The sequence below is a fragment of the Solea solea genome, chromosome 20 (assembly GCF_958295425.1).
Source record: "Solea solea chromosome 20, fSolSol10.1, whole genome shotgun sequence".
NCBI classification, from domain to species: Eukaryota; Metazoa; Chordata; class Actinopteri; order Pleuronectiformes; family Soleidae; genus Solea; species Solea solea.
In genome coordinates this window covers 13,446,393-13,464,400 of record NC_081153.1, presented here as the reverse complement: position 1 = coordinate 13,464,400, position 18,008 = coordinate 13,446,393, and the positions used below count along the sequence as shown (strand labels likewise).

Genomic DNA, 18,008 nt, shown 5'->3' with positions numbered 1-18,008 from the left:
GGAATTTTATAAAGCCTTGGGAGTGAACAGCACAGCCCACTTTCTCCCCGATGCGCTCTGGATTGGGCAACAGCAGCTGTGTGTGGGTTTGACAACACTGCAGCTCCTTCTCTTTCCAGCGGTTGCACGATGAAGAGGACGATGCAGACACGTATGACTCATGAGGGACAGACAGACAGACACACAGACAGACAGTTTTATAAATCATCAACTTCTCTCACAGACATTGAAAAAAACAACAACACTTGTAGGTGTTACTGTAACTTTATTCCCAAATCTCCTGTTATTGTTCTTTTGTCGTTCTGCTGTTCTTTCTCACATATCTCATGTATTTCACTTTTAACATTCTATACACTATATATACAGTATAATACTATAAGTTGGATATAATCTTTATTTAATCAGGTAAAGTCTCAGTGAGATATTCAACTCTCTGGTACAAGAGAAACCTGCCAAGAAGGCAATATAACAATGTGACATAAGCAAACTAAGCGGCTGCTCGGGGCCCCACTAATCACCAAGGGGCCCCAATACTGTGTGGAGAAGAAATTTTTTTTTTTAAATTTAGATATCGTTAAATATTATTAGATAGTTTAGCGTAAGTGATTTGGAATTTGGATTTGCTCATTTAGTGCACATTTGCACATCTAAGTTTTAAAAAAACAACGTCATTTAACTGGTTTACTTGTTGCCACACTTCCAAAAAAGAATCTGAAATCCTATTTTTGCAGACAAAGGTTCACAAGCGCGGCCTGCAACCACGTGGCCTTTTGGATGGCACCGGCTGTCAGTCCCACTGGTGTCCACCAGTATGTTCCTCTAAACTGACCGGCATTTACAAAATCCACGTGATGTTCTATTGAGGAAGACCTGACGCTAGCAAATGAAACCATTAACGCTGCAGGAAAATGTTAACTGATATTGTAAACGGAGATGAATGTAGGCAAGGCTAGATTCCATTAAGGTTCATTTACACTTGTGCACTCGGAAACGTTTTATAAAGATGTCTTTGAGCCATTGTCTGCTGTGTCTGTGTGAGGCCAGGCTTGCAACCTCGATTAGAGGACGGACCCTCTTTCCTTGATAGTCTGCTTTTGTCTCATCAAAGTCAACATGGCCTACAGGAGCAATAACCAATTCCACAAGAGAGACTGCATGCTCTTAATTTGAGCCACTGTGCAGATAATAGTTTGAGGGGAAAAGCACGTTAACGGACTGTAATGCCCTCTACAAGTGGCTGCAAACAGGTTTACAATCTGTGCTGGGTGACCTCTTTGTGGTCTGACACATTTCGAACAACACAGCACTTGTAATCTGAGCGACGAGGCTGAAAAAACGCATGCCTCAGCATTTCATAAGCATGTTGTTTGTGGTTCCAGATTTTCACGTACGACGCGTGTGCTACGGCGCACACGGGGATGTTCATGGAAATTTCCACACCTGCAACAGAGATCGGACGTGAATCTGCCAATATGTACGGGTATGGGCATTGGGTGTGTGAAAAGTCCTTGTCAAGGCACAATGGCAGCACTGTGGGCTTGTAATGTGAAGCCTTCAATAGGAACGCGTCGAACAATGGCCGCATTGGAGGAGAAAAATATAACTGCTATGCTAATTCCAAGTCGCTCGCTGTGCACTGCAAACTGGCGACAAGGCCTGTGGGTGACAATTCTCAGCAACAGGAGTTTATTTAAAAAAACAAACAAACGAAAAAGTACCCAAAATGAACATCCCAGCGTCTAATTGTGCACATCTGACAATGCACCAACCCCCTGTCCACGCTATCACTGTCAAACAAAGATAGCATTCTTTACAAACCTTCCAACTGTGAGAGGTTTAGTGCAGCACATGTGGAACACAGAGTGTCTCAATACTTGATAAAAAACCGGTGGACTTTCACCTGACTGATAATATTTTAGTGTTTGTGAGAGAAACTGGCAGTCGCTGCAAAGCACATAAAACAACGCTCGAGGTCTTTCAGTATGTACTGGGCCTCACATGTCAAGACTCCCGAGGCAATCTTTATTAACCACAGTTTATGTCCTTATTAATATAACTACATAATAGGGATAGGGATAGGGATAAGGAAACGTCTGTGCCCTAAATACTGCAATATTTCATGGCGTAACACTGTATCGATATGGAAATATTCATCTTTTGACATGGTTCTGTGTTATATTTAAACCTCCCTGTGGCCATGTGACTCTCTCCCCCTCCTTCCATTTCTCTCACTAGAGAGAAGACTATATATTGATTATGCATATCTCGCATATCAATACACTGAATAACGTAAATCTCGTTTTCATTTCGATTTGGAGGCAATTTTCTGACTTCAGAGCTGACGGTGTTGAATTTTCCCGAGCAACATTAGAGCAAATGAAAGCCTCGTTTTTTGCAGATTTTTTCCACTTTCTTCCTCTCCACTGGAACAATGCCGCACACTCAGTGACACCACAAGCTTAAACTGTCTCCGGCTCCCTCCTATATCACTTTTTCTGCTGTACGCCTGTTGAAAGTGTGTGCCAGTTTGCTAAAAGTTCACGACCTCCACGCTCGGCTGTACACGGCAAACAGAGCAGATAAAAAGAAGACACAACATGCAAATTCAGAACCCATCCACCCCTCAAATAGTCACATTACATTTGACATAATTATAGGCCACTTCCTTCTTATCCGAAAAACCTCGCCTTTGAGTTTTACTCACAGCACACACCCACTCCCGGAGTCTTTGTGTGGCCCTCTGAGCTGGATTCAACCAGCCACAGTGACTCAATACTCCTCAAAGAAAGGCTGATTCACACACATGTGACATGAAAATGTGCTTGTAGGTCACGTAGTGAAGGCGTTGTACAGTCATGCAAATGTCTGTTTTTGTTTTTGAGAAGGAAGTATTGACACTGGTTGTCTCTGATTACCTCTGTGTTAAATCGTTACAAACTGTTGAAAAGTGACTTATTATGTCCAGATAAATCATTGCATGTAACCTGTGGCCTAATTCAGTTTCTTGTTAGCGAGAAGGAACATTAAAACTCTAGAATATAATTCATTTCTTTGTGTGAGAAGACTGGTTTTCTATCATGTTTAATGAGTAAAAGGTCTGAAAGCAGTTTCATAATGATTTTAAGCTTATTCTTCATGTGGCCAAGTGGGAGAAAAATGGGTGAAACTGCCCTTTAACTTCCAATCAAACTCAAAAATATCACTATATCCCAAAATGTCAAACAAAGAAACGTTTTCAAATATGCATGGTACATATGTCTGTGGTTCCCATCATTGATATCAGCATTAGAGTCGAGTTAAAGCAAGAGTAAGTTTTTTATGAATTTTATGAATGTCAGACTTTTTATAGCTATATATAAATCAACCCTGTGGCTGAAAATGAAGTTGTAAAGTGGCGATGTGAAGTTCCCCACTGCCTTTTAATACTGATTATCTCAATAAGGCGCAATCACTACAATGATAAGACTCTCTTGATGTCGATAAGGTGGTTACAGAGCGTCCGACCAGGCTGGGTAAATGTTACCGATGCACAACAGTCCTCATTAAACAGTAAAAATCTTAATTACATTGATTATTTGTTCTATGAGGACAAAGGTCAAACTAACAGGACACGTACAAACTGGGGACACAGCACCTGACGTGCTCCCACCGTCGACTGAATCCTAAAGTATAGCGAACACTTGTTATTTATGAGCCCCGTTGTTTGCTTTGAGGAGTCACATAAACAATAACGGCCTCAGACGCGCTGACAGTCAGCTGACGCGAGACAAGCAAGACTGTGTAATTTGTGAAGATTGTATCTTTTAAAGGTACAAACAATGGTCTCCTTATTCAGGCAAAGGCACAAGATCAGCAACAAACATAAGTCCCCATATGTGCATTCACACTGTCACACTCGAACAAAGTGTTGTTCACTGTACAATGCAGTCAAGTGACAATTGGACATGCATCGTTCCTCCGGTTTAAAATTCAACCTCTTCTTAAAAAAAGTGGAACTAACCACCAATTAAGGAGTAAAGAACATGTGTCTCTGTGTCCCATTAAAAAGAAAAACCCAACGTGAGGTAAACAAACAGCGGGTGAACTTGACCTCATCTGATTTTCTGAAAGCCACAGTCACCATTCATTGAGTTCCTAATATCTTCATCTCCAGCTACACTTTACATGTAATGGCACAGAACTGATGACACAGCAGAGCAGAGCAGAGCGGAGGTACAGTAGAACCTCTGTGCCCTTTCACCCTGTGGCATGTGGGTGAAACGCTGATGTCCAGCGTGAGGTTTGGGATGGAAAATGGCCGGAAAACCTTTTTATCCCTGAAATTTAGGCGTAACAGGAGTGGCACATTCCAGCAGCAGCAGCAGGTCGGCCTCTACAGATGGAGTTGGAACGGGTATCAAAGTGGAAACTGCACCTAACTCCTGCTCCTGTTTTGATTCCTGAGGAAAATACATGAGGTCAGGATGACAGGAATGTTAGCTGCTGATGGCTGATACTGTCGAGTCAAACTTTACTGCGAACAAAAGAGAGGTCATTCATCCCACACCCTTTTTTTATTAAAAATCTTATTGGGTTTATTGGAGACTAGTGGTGAAATTAAAATACCAAACACAGGCTTAAACTAGAGGAAGAAAGAGATGGCAAACCTCCACCAAGGTCAATCTATTTCCCACAGTGTCAGAACACTCCCCTATCAAGCAAGGTTAACAAGTGTTTTTTTAAGAAAATGCTGAATCTGCAGCCGTGTCTGGATCACCATTAAAATCTGACAATTTCCTCTTACACACTTAGAAATGTCCATAATCTGTTACATAATCTCAATGCAAATTCCAAAGTTTGGAATTGAATATTTGTAATTTTCTGATTTAAAATGTACGTTAATTTTAGAAGTAAAAGTAAGGATTAAGCCAAGGTAGCTCAGTGCTACTGGAAGGTTATGGGTTCAATTCTGGGCTCTGCTCTATATGTGCTCTATATGTGTCCTTGAGCAAGACACCTAACCGCGTGTGAAGCGGTATGAAAGACTAGAAAACTAGAAAAGCTCTATATAAATACAGACCATTATCAACTCTTCTTCGTCTGATTTTATTTGGTAGTAACGAGTAACAAAGATAGTTAGAGGAAATGTAGTGGAGTAAACGTTGCTAGAAATATAAATAACAATGTAAAGTAGATGCAACAAAGTAGCATTTGTACTAATTAGCAAAAACCTGCAGGAACAACACAGTTTTAAATGACTCCAGAGTTGGTGCCTGGCGAACAGAAATGTACTCACAGTAAAGGTTTGCCATGGTAAAATTGGCCCTGTTAATATTTGTGTAGCAGGAAAAGCATCACAGGTGTTGCTGATCACATCAGCGATGGCTCTGCACCGTGAAACTAAGGGAAATGGAACTCAGCCATCACTCATTTGACAATTCACATCTGTGATTCTCTCTGCCGTGACCTGTCAGAATGGCAGCTGTGCGAACTGAAAGTGACAGTGACCTTTCAGGTTGTGCTGACAAAACTATACTCCATTTGATGCACGTTTATGGATTCAAGTGTGTTGTGCAGGCAAGTGGAAAAGGCGATCACTGAAAGTGAACACGTACCAGACCCAGACATTCTGTGTCATGAGGTTTAATTTTCCACAATGTAGAATAATGAACAGAGGAATGATCCTTCAAATAAAGAAGGTCAAACAGACATAAGAGTTACATATTAATTCATGACAATGGGAAATTTACTGTGCAATGTTGCTACGGACCAATATTTTCAGATCAATCATTGACAGTTTGTCACACACAACAACAAAAAAATCAACACAACATTGGTTGTGGTGTCTGTTGTGTTGGTTGTCCAGATAACTAAGCTGTTAATGATTTTTTATTAACCTTGAAGGAATCAAAACCAGACACTCTGATCCAACTATGTCTCAGTCATAAATCAAAGGTCATTCCTACTCTTTTGTCCTGGTACTTAAAGTTATACAAACATATACTTTTTAAAAAATGTATTCACTTCCACTTTTTAACCCTAAACACACCTAGACACATGTTTGTGTTTTTATTTTCCAGAATAGTTTATCCTTTTTCCATGCATATTGTTAAAAATGTATAACCAGGTTATGCATTTTTCTTAATTTTTCTCACGTTTGTCTATTGTAAACAACTTTAACTAAAATACTCTCACTAACACACCTACGGACAAAAATGTCCTCATTGAAACCCATTCAAATCACTATTTTTGATGCATCATGACAAAACCGTGGCAATTTAAGGGTTAAAAATTTAAAAAAATTCAATAATATTTCCCATGTATGGAAAGGAGTGATGTTGGTTTCAAAAAAGTAAATAAAATGTATACAATTTTTATAGCTTCATTTTTTATGAACACATGTTGGTGCTCTAAGGGTCAAACCACATTTAAAACTAAAAACTTCAACGTTGTGTGTAAGGCCGTTTTCATCAGTTGTTGTAAATGTTCCATATAGACAAAATTTTGTGACTTAAAAAGGCAGTGATGAAGGAATGATGGTGTTTTTACAGTTAATTGAAGCAAAAAAAGCATTTATATCATCACTAAAGTAATATAGTACATACTTGTCACTCGATATATGTAAAGTGTTGTAAAGGGAATTAATGCAGATAAGGCACATAGTAGTGTGTTTGTCATAATTATTATAATAATTATACTTTTATTTTATTGATGCATTTCTCATTAAATTAAAACTTTTTAATTTATAAAAATGCATCATATTTGTTGTCAAAAGTGACACAAAGGGTTAGGGTTATTTTAAGAATTGAATACAAACGAATTTATATCCACTGACTAAATATCTGTTAAAGTGCTGTGTCATCATGTGTTCTGATGTTTTTTTCTGTGTTTTCAAAAAAAGGTTCGGGCACACGTTTCTGACTTTTCTTTTCATGCTTTGTTGTTGTTTTTCATATAAATTCTAATCTAAAAAACGTCCATTGCCAAAACACTGCTAGTGTTTACCCCACTGCAGAGCCTGCAAAGGTTTTCCAAAACCCATATTCCAACTGTTCCAACATTTGTTTTTGGGTTTTTTTCTCAACATCACTCATGTTTCACAGAATTGTGTCAACCGTACCGAACCAAAAGTACCACCTGACATAATATTGAGCTCACAAAGTAACACCATTATCTTCAATGTTAAAATACAGTGGTGTAAATAGGTCGAGCAAAGTCAGCCATAGACTTTTCACAGGAGGCAGATTTATTCATAATCGGATAATTTGCTCTCTCACCATCCTCCTCTTTCTCACATATACTACAGCTCCAGACACTGGTATCGTGAAATTAAATTAAGATGGAGCGAGAGATAAAGTGACTCTAATTAGTATTACTTCATTTATTGTAATTTGTTATTTGTTTAATGTTCTACGCACTTAATCGTGTCTATTTCTGATTTTCCTCCAAGTACCACCAGAGGAAGCTTGCGTATACCATACCACAGTTTGAGAACCACGGCCTTAAGCTTTAAACTTGTTTAATAAATACATTATATTATCATCAGTATTATTATCAACAGTATTATTGCTGCTGTTTGTTCGTGTTGCTGCACTTTGTTAAGTGTTAGATAGTTTTTTACTTTTTTTTGCGCCTTTCAAAATAATAAATTCGGTCACACAGAGAGAAAGTGCGGATCATGTGACGTGCCGTTTCATACGTGTGGACCCTGAATGCAGCACAGGCTGTAATCATGACACCGGATGATAGAGGTTTCAGGATGACGTCAGCCGCCGTAGGGGCGGGGAAAGGGGCGGGGCCAGGACGTGGAAGACGAGCGCGACGTGACTGACTGTCCGTCCTGTTGTGGTAAGTTGTGAACCGAGGTAAAGATGCGTGTTTATACTCTCACGTCCCCGGTGCCACACCTTTAATACATATCCGCTGCTTACTGGGCACGAGTTCAAGACGAGACGAGTGTATTTATAAAGCTCCGTCCGGACACACTGCACTTACAGAGGCACTGCAGCATATTTACACACCAGACACTGCATTTAAAATAATACATTCGAAAACCAGCCTTGTGTAAAGTAGCTAAAATGGATACTTTCTGACCAGAAACTGACTTTAGTAGAATTTTTTATAAAGTATATGACATTTACCGTACTTTTTTGGCAAAACTAGCTTAAAGCAGCTCATCAAGACTAGAAATGCTCTATATAAATACAGACTATGCCCAACTTTTCTTCCTTTTGATTTTATGTATAAATTAAAAATAAAATAGAAATTATAACATTATATTATACTCTTATAGTATAATATAAGATCTCACTGTCAAATGAGAGGCAAAATTCAGGTTTTTGTCCTCATTGCAACAGGCCCCCATGGTGTCTCCAAGTCTACTTGTAAACAAGCTGCAGAACAACTGTCTCGAGATTAGCCTGAAAAACACACACACACACACACACACACAAGTGTGGTCATGCTGAGAAGCTAAAAGCAATCAGACACATTCTGTTCCACTCTTTTGACTGTAACATATCACCAAAAGGACAGAATCAGAGCATTTTAACTGGGACTTGTGTTACTAAGTGCTGATTGGTTCATTCTTATATGAATGGTATGTATAGTTATTCAGTGGCAAATACACACCACGGGCAGAAGCCACGTGATATAGACTGACATATACTGTAGCGAGCCAAATGCAGCTTAGATTGGCTCCATACCAACACAAGGACACAGGTCAGGAAATCTGGGACATCCATAGAAATGAGCCTCATCTGTGCATTCAAGCATTATCTTGTAAATGTTGTGATAGGAGTGTCGCCTGTGTTCCCAGGTAAAGCCTCATTCTGCCTATTGAGAGTATCGTAGAGACAGCATCCAGTTCTGGGGGAGGAAGGGCAGTCTATTCATGACACAATGAGGAGCAAATTAGAGAAGAAAAACAAGCAGTGGGGGGAAAGAAAGAAAGAAACTAAGAAAGAAAGAAAGAAAGAAAGAAAGATTGTTATTGTTTCACATCCCCGAATGTGTCATTCCTTCAGTCACATGCTTGGCTCTTTTGTCTGACTGCCAGAATCTGAGTATAATCAGCGGAGGGAGGGAGGGAGGGAGGGAGGAAACAACAAAAAATATAGAAGACAGGAGGAGATTCTGCTGTAATCTAGATCGTTCACCAGTAATCCCACAAAAAGTGGAAGTGTGTCGTGTGCATACAATGCCAAGTGCTGAGCTCACTATCTCCCCTTCCTTCCCTCTGTCCCGCCAAGTTCTTGTCTCATGACAGATCTCCCCTCAGTGTGAGTTTGATTACAAGGCTCACATTCTCTGATGTTATCAGAAAGGAACCCCTGACCTTGATAATGTGTGGTTGATTAAAAGTAGAGTTGTAGTTATTTGCTGCTCTACAATCAGAAATAAAATAAAGCCTCATCTACAAAATAGCACATTTCTCAGAAAATACACGTTGAACACACAGAACAGTGTAGCATTTAAAGCATATTTACCACCGATTGTACCACAGTTACAGAGATTTGACGTGGTGGAGGGTTTTCAGTCCGTGCACAGTGACACTATTATCTCTAAACTGTGTTTTATGTGACTGTGAAAATATGTGAATTCTTTAGTCAGGGTGGATAATAAGAGGTCTGTGGTGCGTTCTGTTCTTGGCTGCGCTAAACATCGCAGTCGATCTCTGCTGCTTCATGTTTGAGGTTCACGTGTCTTTGACTTGTTGACAAAGACGGACATAAATTGTTGCATGTTCCATCCTTTATTCATGCAGCAGGCAGTGATGTGGTCATCGTTAATCCTTCACACATTCTGTGTTTATACTGTGTCAAAGTATTGTAGAAGGCAAAAGTTAAATGTATGTTTTCCCCCCCTGACTCTTGGCTTTTGTATTGTCTCTAAATCCTGTATCTCCACCTTGTTATAGTCCACATGCAGAGTTTGAAACGGTACAACTCATTATTTCTTTGTAATATCCGGGAACATTTTTGCTATGCAGACATTCTTCAACAAGGATCAAATCCCTAGCAGAGGAATTTCAAATAAATGTAATGAGGTTACAGGTCAGACAAGACTATTACTGTGTGCTAGAAATAGAAATGCAAACAGATTTTTATCTGCCATGTATTTGCTCAGCTCAACCTTGCCACCATGACCATTCAATCCAGTGTTGTGTCACGTGAAGTGAACAAAACCTTTAAATACTACAAAGCCTTTGCTTCAAATGATTTAGCGTCTTTCTTCCCAACAAAATATCAGCGTGACAAAGTAAAATGATGTAGTAAAAAAACTCCACTTTTAATCCATTCTTCTTCTTTAGAATACGGACAAGAATTATGCCGAGTGGTCGGTCATATTTTGCCGACCCCTAACAAATGAAACAATAAAAAAAAGAAACAAACATATATATAAAAATGTCTATAAAGTCATGTCTTTTCACCGATCATACTGCATGTATAAATTGAGGCAATGGCAGCATCTCTCAATCATGATAATAATGCCCAAAACTAATCAGATACTTGTGGCACAGTGAGACCATTCAAGGGCATTGGAAGAGTGAAACATCTCACTAAACAAAGCGTACATTATATACAAAAACATTGAACCATACAAAAGTGCAATTTTGACAAAGGAAAAACTTTGTCACAATCGAAAACAGAGAGGATCATGGGAATAAGTGATGTAACCGCTGTGTGGGCTGGTGTAATAAGGAGCAGCTCTTGTGTAGTTGGGGAATGAGAGTTCTGCACACATCTGCACTCTCTTGATGGTCTTTGCTGCGCCATTAGGAGTGTATGTGCTGCCACCTGTTGAGCAGATGGGAGAACTTCCAGCTTCCTCTCTGTCCCAGCTTTGTCCCAGCTGAGGCCTCTTCGTTCCGACCTGTCCGTGTGTGAGCCGAGGCTGCTGCTCCACTCTGACCTGCACACTGGAGAGCGGAGAAGGTCTGGAGGGCCGATCACAGGGACTGTCTCTCTTCAGGAGGGATTCGATGGAGAAAGGACTGCTGAACTTGGCCTCACATCTGATCTGAACGGCTTTGCAGGCCGCAGGTTCAGGAGAGCGGGGAGCTGAGGCGGCCTCTGAAGATCCGTTCCTTTCTTCTGTTTCCACTTTGGAGGCCAACTCAGGAAAGAGCTGCAGGATTCCTTTGAAGTGACGACGCACCATCTTTGTTGTGATCTGACCGGAGTCCAGTTTCCAGTAGTTTCTCTTACTGGGCAATGCTTTTGTGTTGACTGGAATCTGAAAAACACAACACAACGGAGTTAGGGAGATTTTACAGATGGGGAGTAATTAGCTCCTTCTATATCATTAAACTGCTTGAAGCACTCTTACCTTGACAAAACACGAGTGAGTCGATAAACAGACTCTGATGTTGTTCCCAAGTAATTTTTTGTCTTCACTGATGACAGGTGTTATTCTGTCCATCAACTAGAAAACACCAGAGTAAAGGTTTAAGAGAGAATCCTTGAACACAGTCACTGAACGCAGCTCAATGAGACAATTTCTTACCTGAATAAAGGTGAGCATCTTGTCTGGAGCAGCTTGGAGGACAAAGGCAATCTTGGCCAAATAGGTGACGTTCCTGTTCCTGAGCCAAGCATCCTGACCTCCAAACTTCTTGGTTCTGTTCAGCATGTTGTTGGTTGGAGAGCAGTGTCTCTCTCTCTCACTCACACACACACACACACACAGTAGTGCTGCTACCTACAGGGTGACTGTAGATGTGGATCTGAAGCAGTCTGTCCAGAATTTAAGTCCTGTTTGGACAATAGGACATTAGAGGGTGTGCACTGTGGGTTAATGAGGGGCTTTTCATGAGCAGATAGAGCTGGAGGCAGAGCCAACGATCAGAGAAACACTTCATCTGCATATGTGATGGAATGAGCTGGAGTCTTATCTGCCTGTGTGACCTGCAGGGTACTCCCCACCTTTGATCGCAACTTTAAAATAAAGCAATTTGATTTTGACATGCACGCAAAGATCACAGTGTGTGATGTAAACTAAATTTGCTAAATCAGACACGTGATTTGTGCACAGTATTTAGTGGCTACATTCAACATGTGATAAATATATTTAGGCTGTTCCATAAGTTTTAAGGCCTCACAAACACAAACAGGGAAGACACGAGATATGTAGAAAATCTGAGAACATAATTCATTTCAAACTTCATCAATCAGATGCATGTTGCTTCTACTTTGGTGTGAGACCAAGTCCTACTTCTTAATTTGAGAGATAAATGTGTTTTTACTCCTCACACGTCGACATTCCAGTGAGCAATCTAATCACATTCCAACCGCTTGCGCATTGCTCATCACCGCTTTCAATTTGAACCTATTGTCTATTGACCCACATAATGATGGGCGCTAATTTGCATCAGTGATCTCCATTCAGATGCATTAACACATTACCTGTGCTGGATGCTTTGGACAACTTCAGATTATTGCATCAGGTCAGATGAGTGACTGTGTGACTCTGCAGGGAATCCATTTTGAGCAAACAAGACAGCAGCTGTCTTCACTTGTTCTTGATTGAATGTCAGCAGTTCAGCTGATCTAGGGTCTGTTCAGTTTGCAGCGCCTGCAGAATATTCCAGAACAAGATTTGGGAGGCCCCTGGTGTTTTGAACTTGTGAATACACTCCACAGTGAATACAACAACCAAACCTTTAGGAGTGATTTGAAAAAAGAGGTTATGAGGCCATCAAAATTGAATTGTTGAATTTTTGTTGAATTGTTTATTCATTGTTTAAAAGGGCTACAAATAGTTAAAATCTTATTTGATAAGTTCAAATCTGTTCAAAACCTAATTATTATGATTAATTCACTCTTAGAACTTAATGTACAACAGGTTTGAAAGTCAGTTAAAGGCACGTTATTATACTTATCAAAGGTTTTATCTCTCTAGGTCTTAAAAGAAGCTTTTAAAAACATAGTTTTTCATTTCTGAGTTAAAAAAAATACATATTAAGTAGTTGTACAATACATTAGAATTTCTCTGTGAGATGAATAAAGTATCTATCTATCTATCTATCTATCTATCTATCAATAAAACTATATGGGACAAAGCAGCAAACTAAAACTAATAATATAATGCTGATGCTGTTAACGTTCAAGAATCAGAATCAGCTTTATTGGCCAAGTATGAGTGCACATACAAGGAATTTCACTCTCTTTTCCATTTCTCAGTGTACTTTCACGTTAAAAACCCATTCAGTTAAACACTGTACAGAAATATTAAATTAGAATAGTACAGTGTATCAACAGTTGTATGAGCCAGGGAAACAAGAGAAGCGTTTCTTAAAGATGATGACAAATAAATACTTGAGTTTGTTCATAAAAAAACATTCTTGACCTAGTTTGTCCTTATCTGTCTACCTAGAGAAAACTCTCCTTCAATCAGGCTTCAGCTGGAAGTTCTTCCATTTGCTCACCAGGTGGCAGCATACACCACAGCTGCAAAGACCATCATGTGTGCACAGAGTCTTCAGAGCCCACTTAACACCACGAACCAGCATACGCCCTCCTTTTCTGGCTGTAATGAGTTAAAGACCTGATGCTGATGTAGTAGCTATGTGAAGCACTTTAGCACATATTAGCATTGTAAAGACACCAGGGCCATTGTGATGTTCATGCAAACACTTTCCATTGTCCCGATACAGCATCACACTATCACGTTCAACAGTTGAGTCTACTTTCACGTGTGTACAAACATGACCGTGCTCAACCATAATACTCTGACCTTAAAGTTACGTTACATTACATTACATTACATTACATTACATTACATTCAAACACTAACTTTATCACACCTCAGTTCATTCGCCATGTTGTATTCCCTGAGGAACTACTATTATCTTCGAGTTTATGAGTTGAGCTGCTGAAATTGCAATATAAACTGAAAGTGTGATCTGAAAGTTAATTGAGTTATTATATACAAAGTAATCAACAAAGGGCTGTACAGTAGCTGCATCTGGCAGATAACGATTGTGGTCATCAAGTAAAATATTTCCTTCTTTCAAATAAAGCTTTAGATACTGTATAAAACCTAAGAAGAATACAAATATGGAGTCGGACTATACATTTCAACTTCTTTCCAATACAGTTATTACAATTAAATGTGTGTCTGTTTGTTTTATCACTGCTGCTATTTTAAATATGTTTAATAAAGTATATATATATCATTATAGTAAAAGTGAGACAATATAAAAACAAGATGACAAGCTATAGCTCCACTATATACAGTATACAATACACTTTACTAATGTTTTATTTGACATATTTGACTTTTTCTTTTCAGTACGCTTTGTGTTCGCTTTCGATAGAACTTTATTTTGAAAACCGGACATGGTTCGTCTGAGTAGAATTGGCGTATAGGAGGACGTAAACATCGGCGCACTAAACATTTAGGCGCGGCTGATGTGATCGAAGTGGTTTCTCTCACAGTCCAAAAGCATGCAGATTTTGGAATCATGTAAAGTGGACCCTTGACCGTGGGTGTGAATGGTTGTTTGTCTCCAAGTGTCCCTGTAATGGACCGGGAGAGGTCCAGGGTGTGACCCCGCCCATCGCCCTATGTCAGCAGAGATTGGCACAGCGAGACCCTCTCGCGTGGACGTTACACAATTCTGTGTTTTTTCTTCTCCATGTCATGTCTGGGGCTCCGTGATAATCGTATGCTAACCCGTATGCTTGTAAAACGTTGTCAGTGTGTCAGTTAATCCTGTAGATAACTTCAAACCAAACAAAGACAGATTACCGTCACAAACAGCCAGATGAGCCACTTAATTGGATCTGTTATCCTGTAAACAGTCATTCAAAAATGAAAACCTCTACAAAGCCTAAAATCCTCTCATAGGGCTTTATAATAAAATATCACTTTAAAAAAAAAAAAGACACAAATAAAGCAATTACATTTTTGAGGAATAGTTTCATAGAGTATCTTTTGTTCTTCATACACCTTCAACACACATAGTATGAAGTACTTTTACTGTATACTTTTGGAGTAATCATGGGGTCATAGTTCACTTTTTGTAACACAAACGAGGTTAATCGTCCATTTTTGAAGAGATATAAAGTACACAATTTGTATTGGTGGTTTATCATTTCACATTCATTGGCTTCAGTACCTTTTGTACTTCATACAGAAGCAATATGAAGTACTTTTACTGTATACTTTTGTATAGTAATCTATGGTCAAAGTTCACTTTCTTTTTTTCAGATTATTTACAAAAAACTTGACCGAAACACAGTAAGTAGGTGTAGGGCTTTTATTTTCTTTGAAGGAAGTGACTTTGACCTCGACTTTTTGTCAATTTTATACATTTACATACAACACTTTTCCATCCCAACATCCTCTGTTGTTGTGGGAATGAGACATGTATCTCACTCCCACTGTCTGATGATCGAATAATAACACATTTATCTCTGGAAAAGAGTAAAGTCTGTATATTTTTGGGGTAAAGTCTAAGATGATACTTGTTTTGTTTGGGGAAATAAAACAAATGTTTCTCTAATGTAAACAAAGAAAGAAATTCCCAGAGCATTTAAACATGGATATTGGAAATGTTTATAGGCATGTAAAAATCAAATTGCTTTATTTTAAGTTGAGGTGGAAATACAGGTCACACATTCAGATTATGCTGATGAAGTATTAGAAATGGATTTTCTGATGGTTGGCTCCACCCCCTAATTAACCCACAGTGCACACCCTCTAATGTCCTATTGTCCAAACAGGACTTAAATTCAGGACAAGCTGCTTCAGGTCCACATCTACAATCACTCAGTGACCCTGTAGGTAGCAGCACTGCTCTGTGTGTGAGACACTACTCTCCAACCAACATGCTGAACAAGATGTTTGAAGCTCAGCTGCATCAGGATGCTTTCTTCTGGAAGAACAACACCTATGTGGCCAAGATTGCTTTTCTCCTCCAAGCTGCTCCAGACAAGATGCTCACCTTTACTCAGGTAAGAAATTGTGTAATCGGACTGTGATCAGTGACTGTGTTCACGAATTCTATCTTTTAAAAAGTACAGTTTTTAAACTCTTTTTTTCCTTTGCAGTTGAGGTACTTAATAACAACTCTCACCGGTGACAACAGAATCACAGTTAGGGGCAACATCAATGTCTGCCTAAATATTCACCCATGTTTTGTCAAGGTAAGAGTGCTTCAAGCAGTTTGACGATATAAATGGAACAAATGACTCTCATCTGTATCAAATCTCTAAACTAAAGTTGTGTTTTTCAGATTCCAGTGGACCCAAGTGTAGTGCGCAGTCTAGTACTCAAAAAATACGTCTGGACACTGGACACCAGTCAGGTCACAATGAAGGTGCTGCGTCGTCACTTCATAGGAATCCTGCACCTCTTTCCTGAGTTGGCCTCCAAAGTGGAAACAGAAGAAAGGAATGGATCTTCAGAGGCCGACTCAGCTCCCCGCCATCCTGAACCTGCAACCTGCAAAGCCGTTCAGATCAGACGTGACGCCAAGTTCAGTGGTCCTTTCTCCATCGAATCCCTCCTGAAGAGAGACAGTCCCTGTGATCGGCCCTCCAGACCTTCTCCGCTCTCCAGTGTGCCGGTCAGAGTGGAGCAACAGCCTCGGCTCACACACGGACAGGTCCGAACAAAGAGGCGCCTCAGCTGGGACAAAGAGGAAGCTGGAAGTTCTCCCATCTGCTCAGCAGCTAAGACCATGAAGAGGATGCATGTGTGCACAGAACCTTCATATCCCATCTTCACAAAACCCGCTCCTCACTTTACTTACCCACATGGTATATACATCGTTTACCCTGGACCAGCATTTACATGATGTCATTTGTGGCTGTATTGAGCTTCAGACCTGACCCAGCATCTTTGTGGAGCACTTTTCTCCTTAAATTCTCGTTAAACTTGTCTCCTCTTCTCAATAAATTGTTATGAAATGTTGACAAAGTGATTGTGAGTGTTGTCATTAACAAAGCAAACTACAAAACTACAAAAGCACCATCAACCCCAACAAAAGCTATCAATGACAACAATTTGTTCAGCAAATGATCACAGTAAACCTGCAGGTCTGGGTAAAAATTAGAGTGACTATAATGAATGAGGGAACAAATACTGAAATGAGGGTGATTAAACAGAACAATACTCCTTTACACAGGTTTGTTCAAGTACACAGCATTTGTTATCTGCCACACATAAGAACTCAATCACCACAGTTACTGCTTATACATATTCATCTGTTAACTTGTATAGATCTCTGATTGTGACAAATCTGCATAACGATGTTTGTTTACCCATGTACCTATAGTTACATTTTTCAGATCACTCTAGTTTATTTTGAAATTTCAACAGCTCGACTCATAAAGCTTAGGTTGTCAGTGCTGCACTGCACAGTCTGAAAAATTTAGTGCAATTTCACAAATCCTCTTCATTAACATGGAATACACACCATCTGACTCTTACAAAGCCTAAAATCCTCTCATTTCAGGTGTAAATGACATACTTAAAGCATCTCTCTGTCAGCAGTATATCCAAGCAGTTGGTCATAATCTACTTTTATATACAATAACACTAGATAAGTTTTGTTATCAGTGTGTAATCTGTGACAGATATTTAGTCATTTGAATATTTTTTAAATGAAATCATGTATTTACAGTTAGGCAGATCCGCCAACTTTGTCAGGAGTCAAAAATCTTGAAGTCAACAATTTAAAAACTTCATCATTCAGTTCAACTTCAACTAAATTTAAAATTTTGCAATACACAAGAATAAAACAGTTTGAGTTTTGGTTTTTAATAACTATAGGCTACTATAGATTCTCCTACAAGCCAAAAAGGAAAGGATAAAATATGAGATATTCAGCCGCAATACACAACTTCACCAGTGGGTGTCGGTAAATCCCACACACACTATACTTTTAGGAGTAAATTTATAAATCCAGTTTAATTGGTCTACAAACTGCTTGTTTTTGTGAAATCAGATCAGTTTCAAAACAAACTCACAGGTTAAAGCATTCAACATTGACATTATCACACGGAAGAACAGTAGAC

At 39.3% G+C, this 18,008-nt stretch overlaps 2 protein-coding genes across 4 annotated transcripts; one reads left to right on the top strand and one right to left on the bottom strand.

Annotated features, from left to right (window-relative positions):
- Positions 1-7,771: 7,771 nt before the first annotated feature.
- LOC131447267 (uncharacterized) lies at positions 7,772-17,901 on the top strand. 3 transcript variants are annotated; one of them, XM_058618918.1, is made up of 4 exons: positions 7,779-7,827; positions 15,711-15,941; positions 16,038-16,133; positions 16,223-17,901. In XM_058618918.1, the coding sequence occupies exons 2-4, from the start codon at positions 15,816-15,818 to the stop codon at positions 16,784-16,786; spliced, it is 786 nt and encodes a 261-aa protein (XP_058474901.1). In that variant the 5' UTR covers positions 7,779-7,827; positions 15,711-15,815; the 3' UTR covers positions 16,787-17,901. The 3 variants fall into 3 exon arrangements, 2 of the variants coding, with proteins under 2 accessions (XP_058474901.1, XP_058474902.1); XR_009234013.1 differs by lacking the exon at positions 15,711-15,941 and having other exon boundaries at positions 7,772-7,827; XM_058618919.1 differs by lacking the exon at positions 7,779-7,827 and having other exon boundaries at positions 15,706-15,941.
- si:rp71-45k5.2 (uncharacterized protein LOC560783 homolog) lies at positions 10,251-12,487 on the bottom strand. The gene is made up of 4 exons (XM_058618917.1): positions 12,387-12,487; positions 11,488-11,735; positions 11,311-11,406; positions 10,251-11,217 (listed from the first exon to the last, which is right to left on the bottom strand). Exons 2-4 carry the CDS (start codon positions 11,611-11,613, stop codon positions 10,615-10,617), a joined length of 825 nt encoding a protein of 274 aa, XP_058474900.1. The 5' UTR covers positions 11,614-11,735; positions 12,387-12,487; the 3' UTR covers positions 10,251-10,614.
- Positions 17,902-18,008: the final 107 nt, after the last annotated feature.

Excerpts from the sequence above, each read along its gene's own strand:
- si:rp71-45k5.2 (XM_058618917.1), bottom strand. The coding sequence starts at position 11,613 with ATGCTGAACAGAACCAAGAAGTTTGGAGGTCAGGATGCTTGGCTCAGG. Across the intron at positions 11,407-11,487 it reads AGATGCTCACCTTTATTCAG|TTGATGGACAGAATAACACC; the intron begins GTAAGAAATTGT and ends GGTGTTTTCTAG. Across the intron at positions 11,218-11,310 it reads CTCACTCGTGTTTTGTCAAG|ATTCCAGTCAACACAAAAGC; the intron begins GTAAGAGTGCTT and ends TGTGTTTTTCAG.
- LOC131447267 (XM_058618918.1), top strand. The coding sequence starts at position 15,816 with ATGCTGAACAAGATGTTTGAAGCTCAGCTGCATCAGGATGCTTTCTTC. Across the intron at positions 15,942-16,037 it reads AGATGCTCACCTTTACTCAG|TTGAGGTACTTAATAACAAC; the intron begins GTAAGAAATTGT and ends TTTCCTTTGCAG. Across the intron at positions 16,134-16,222 it reads TTCACCCATGTTTTGTCAAG|ATTCCAGTGGACCCAAGTGT; the intron begins GTAAGAGTGCTT and ends TGTGTTTTTCAG.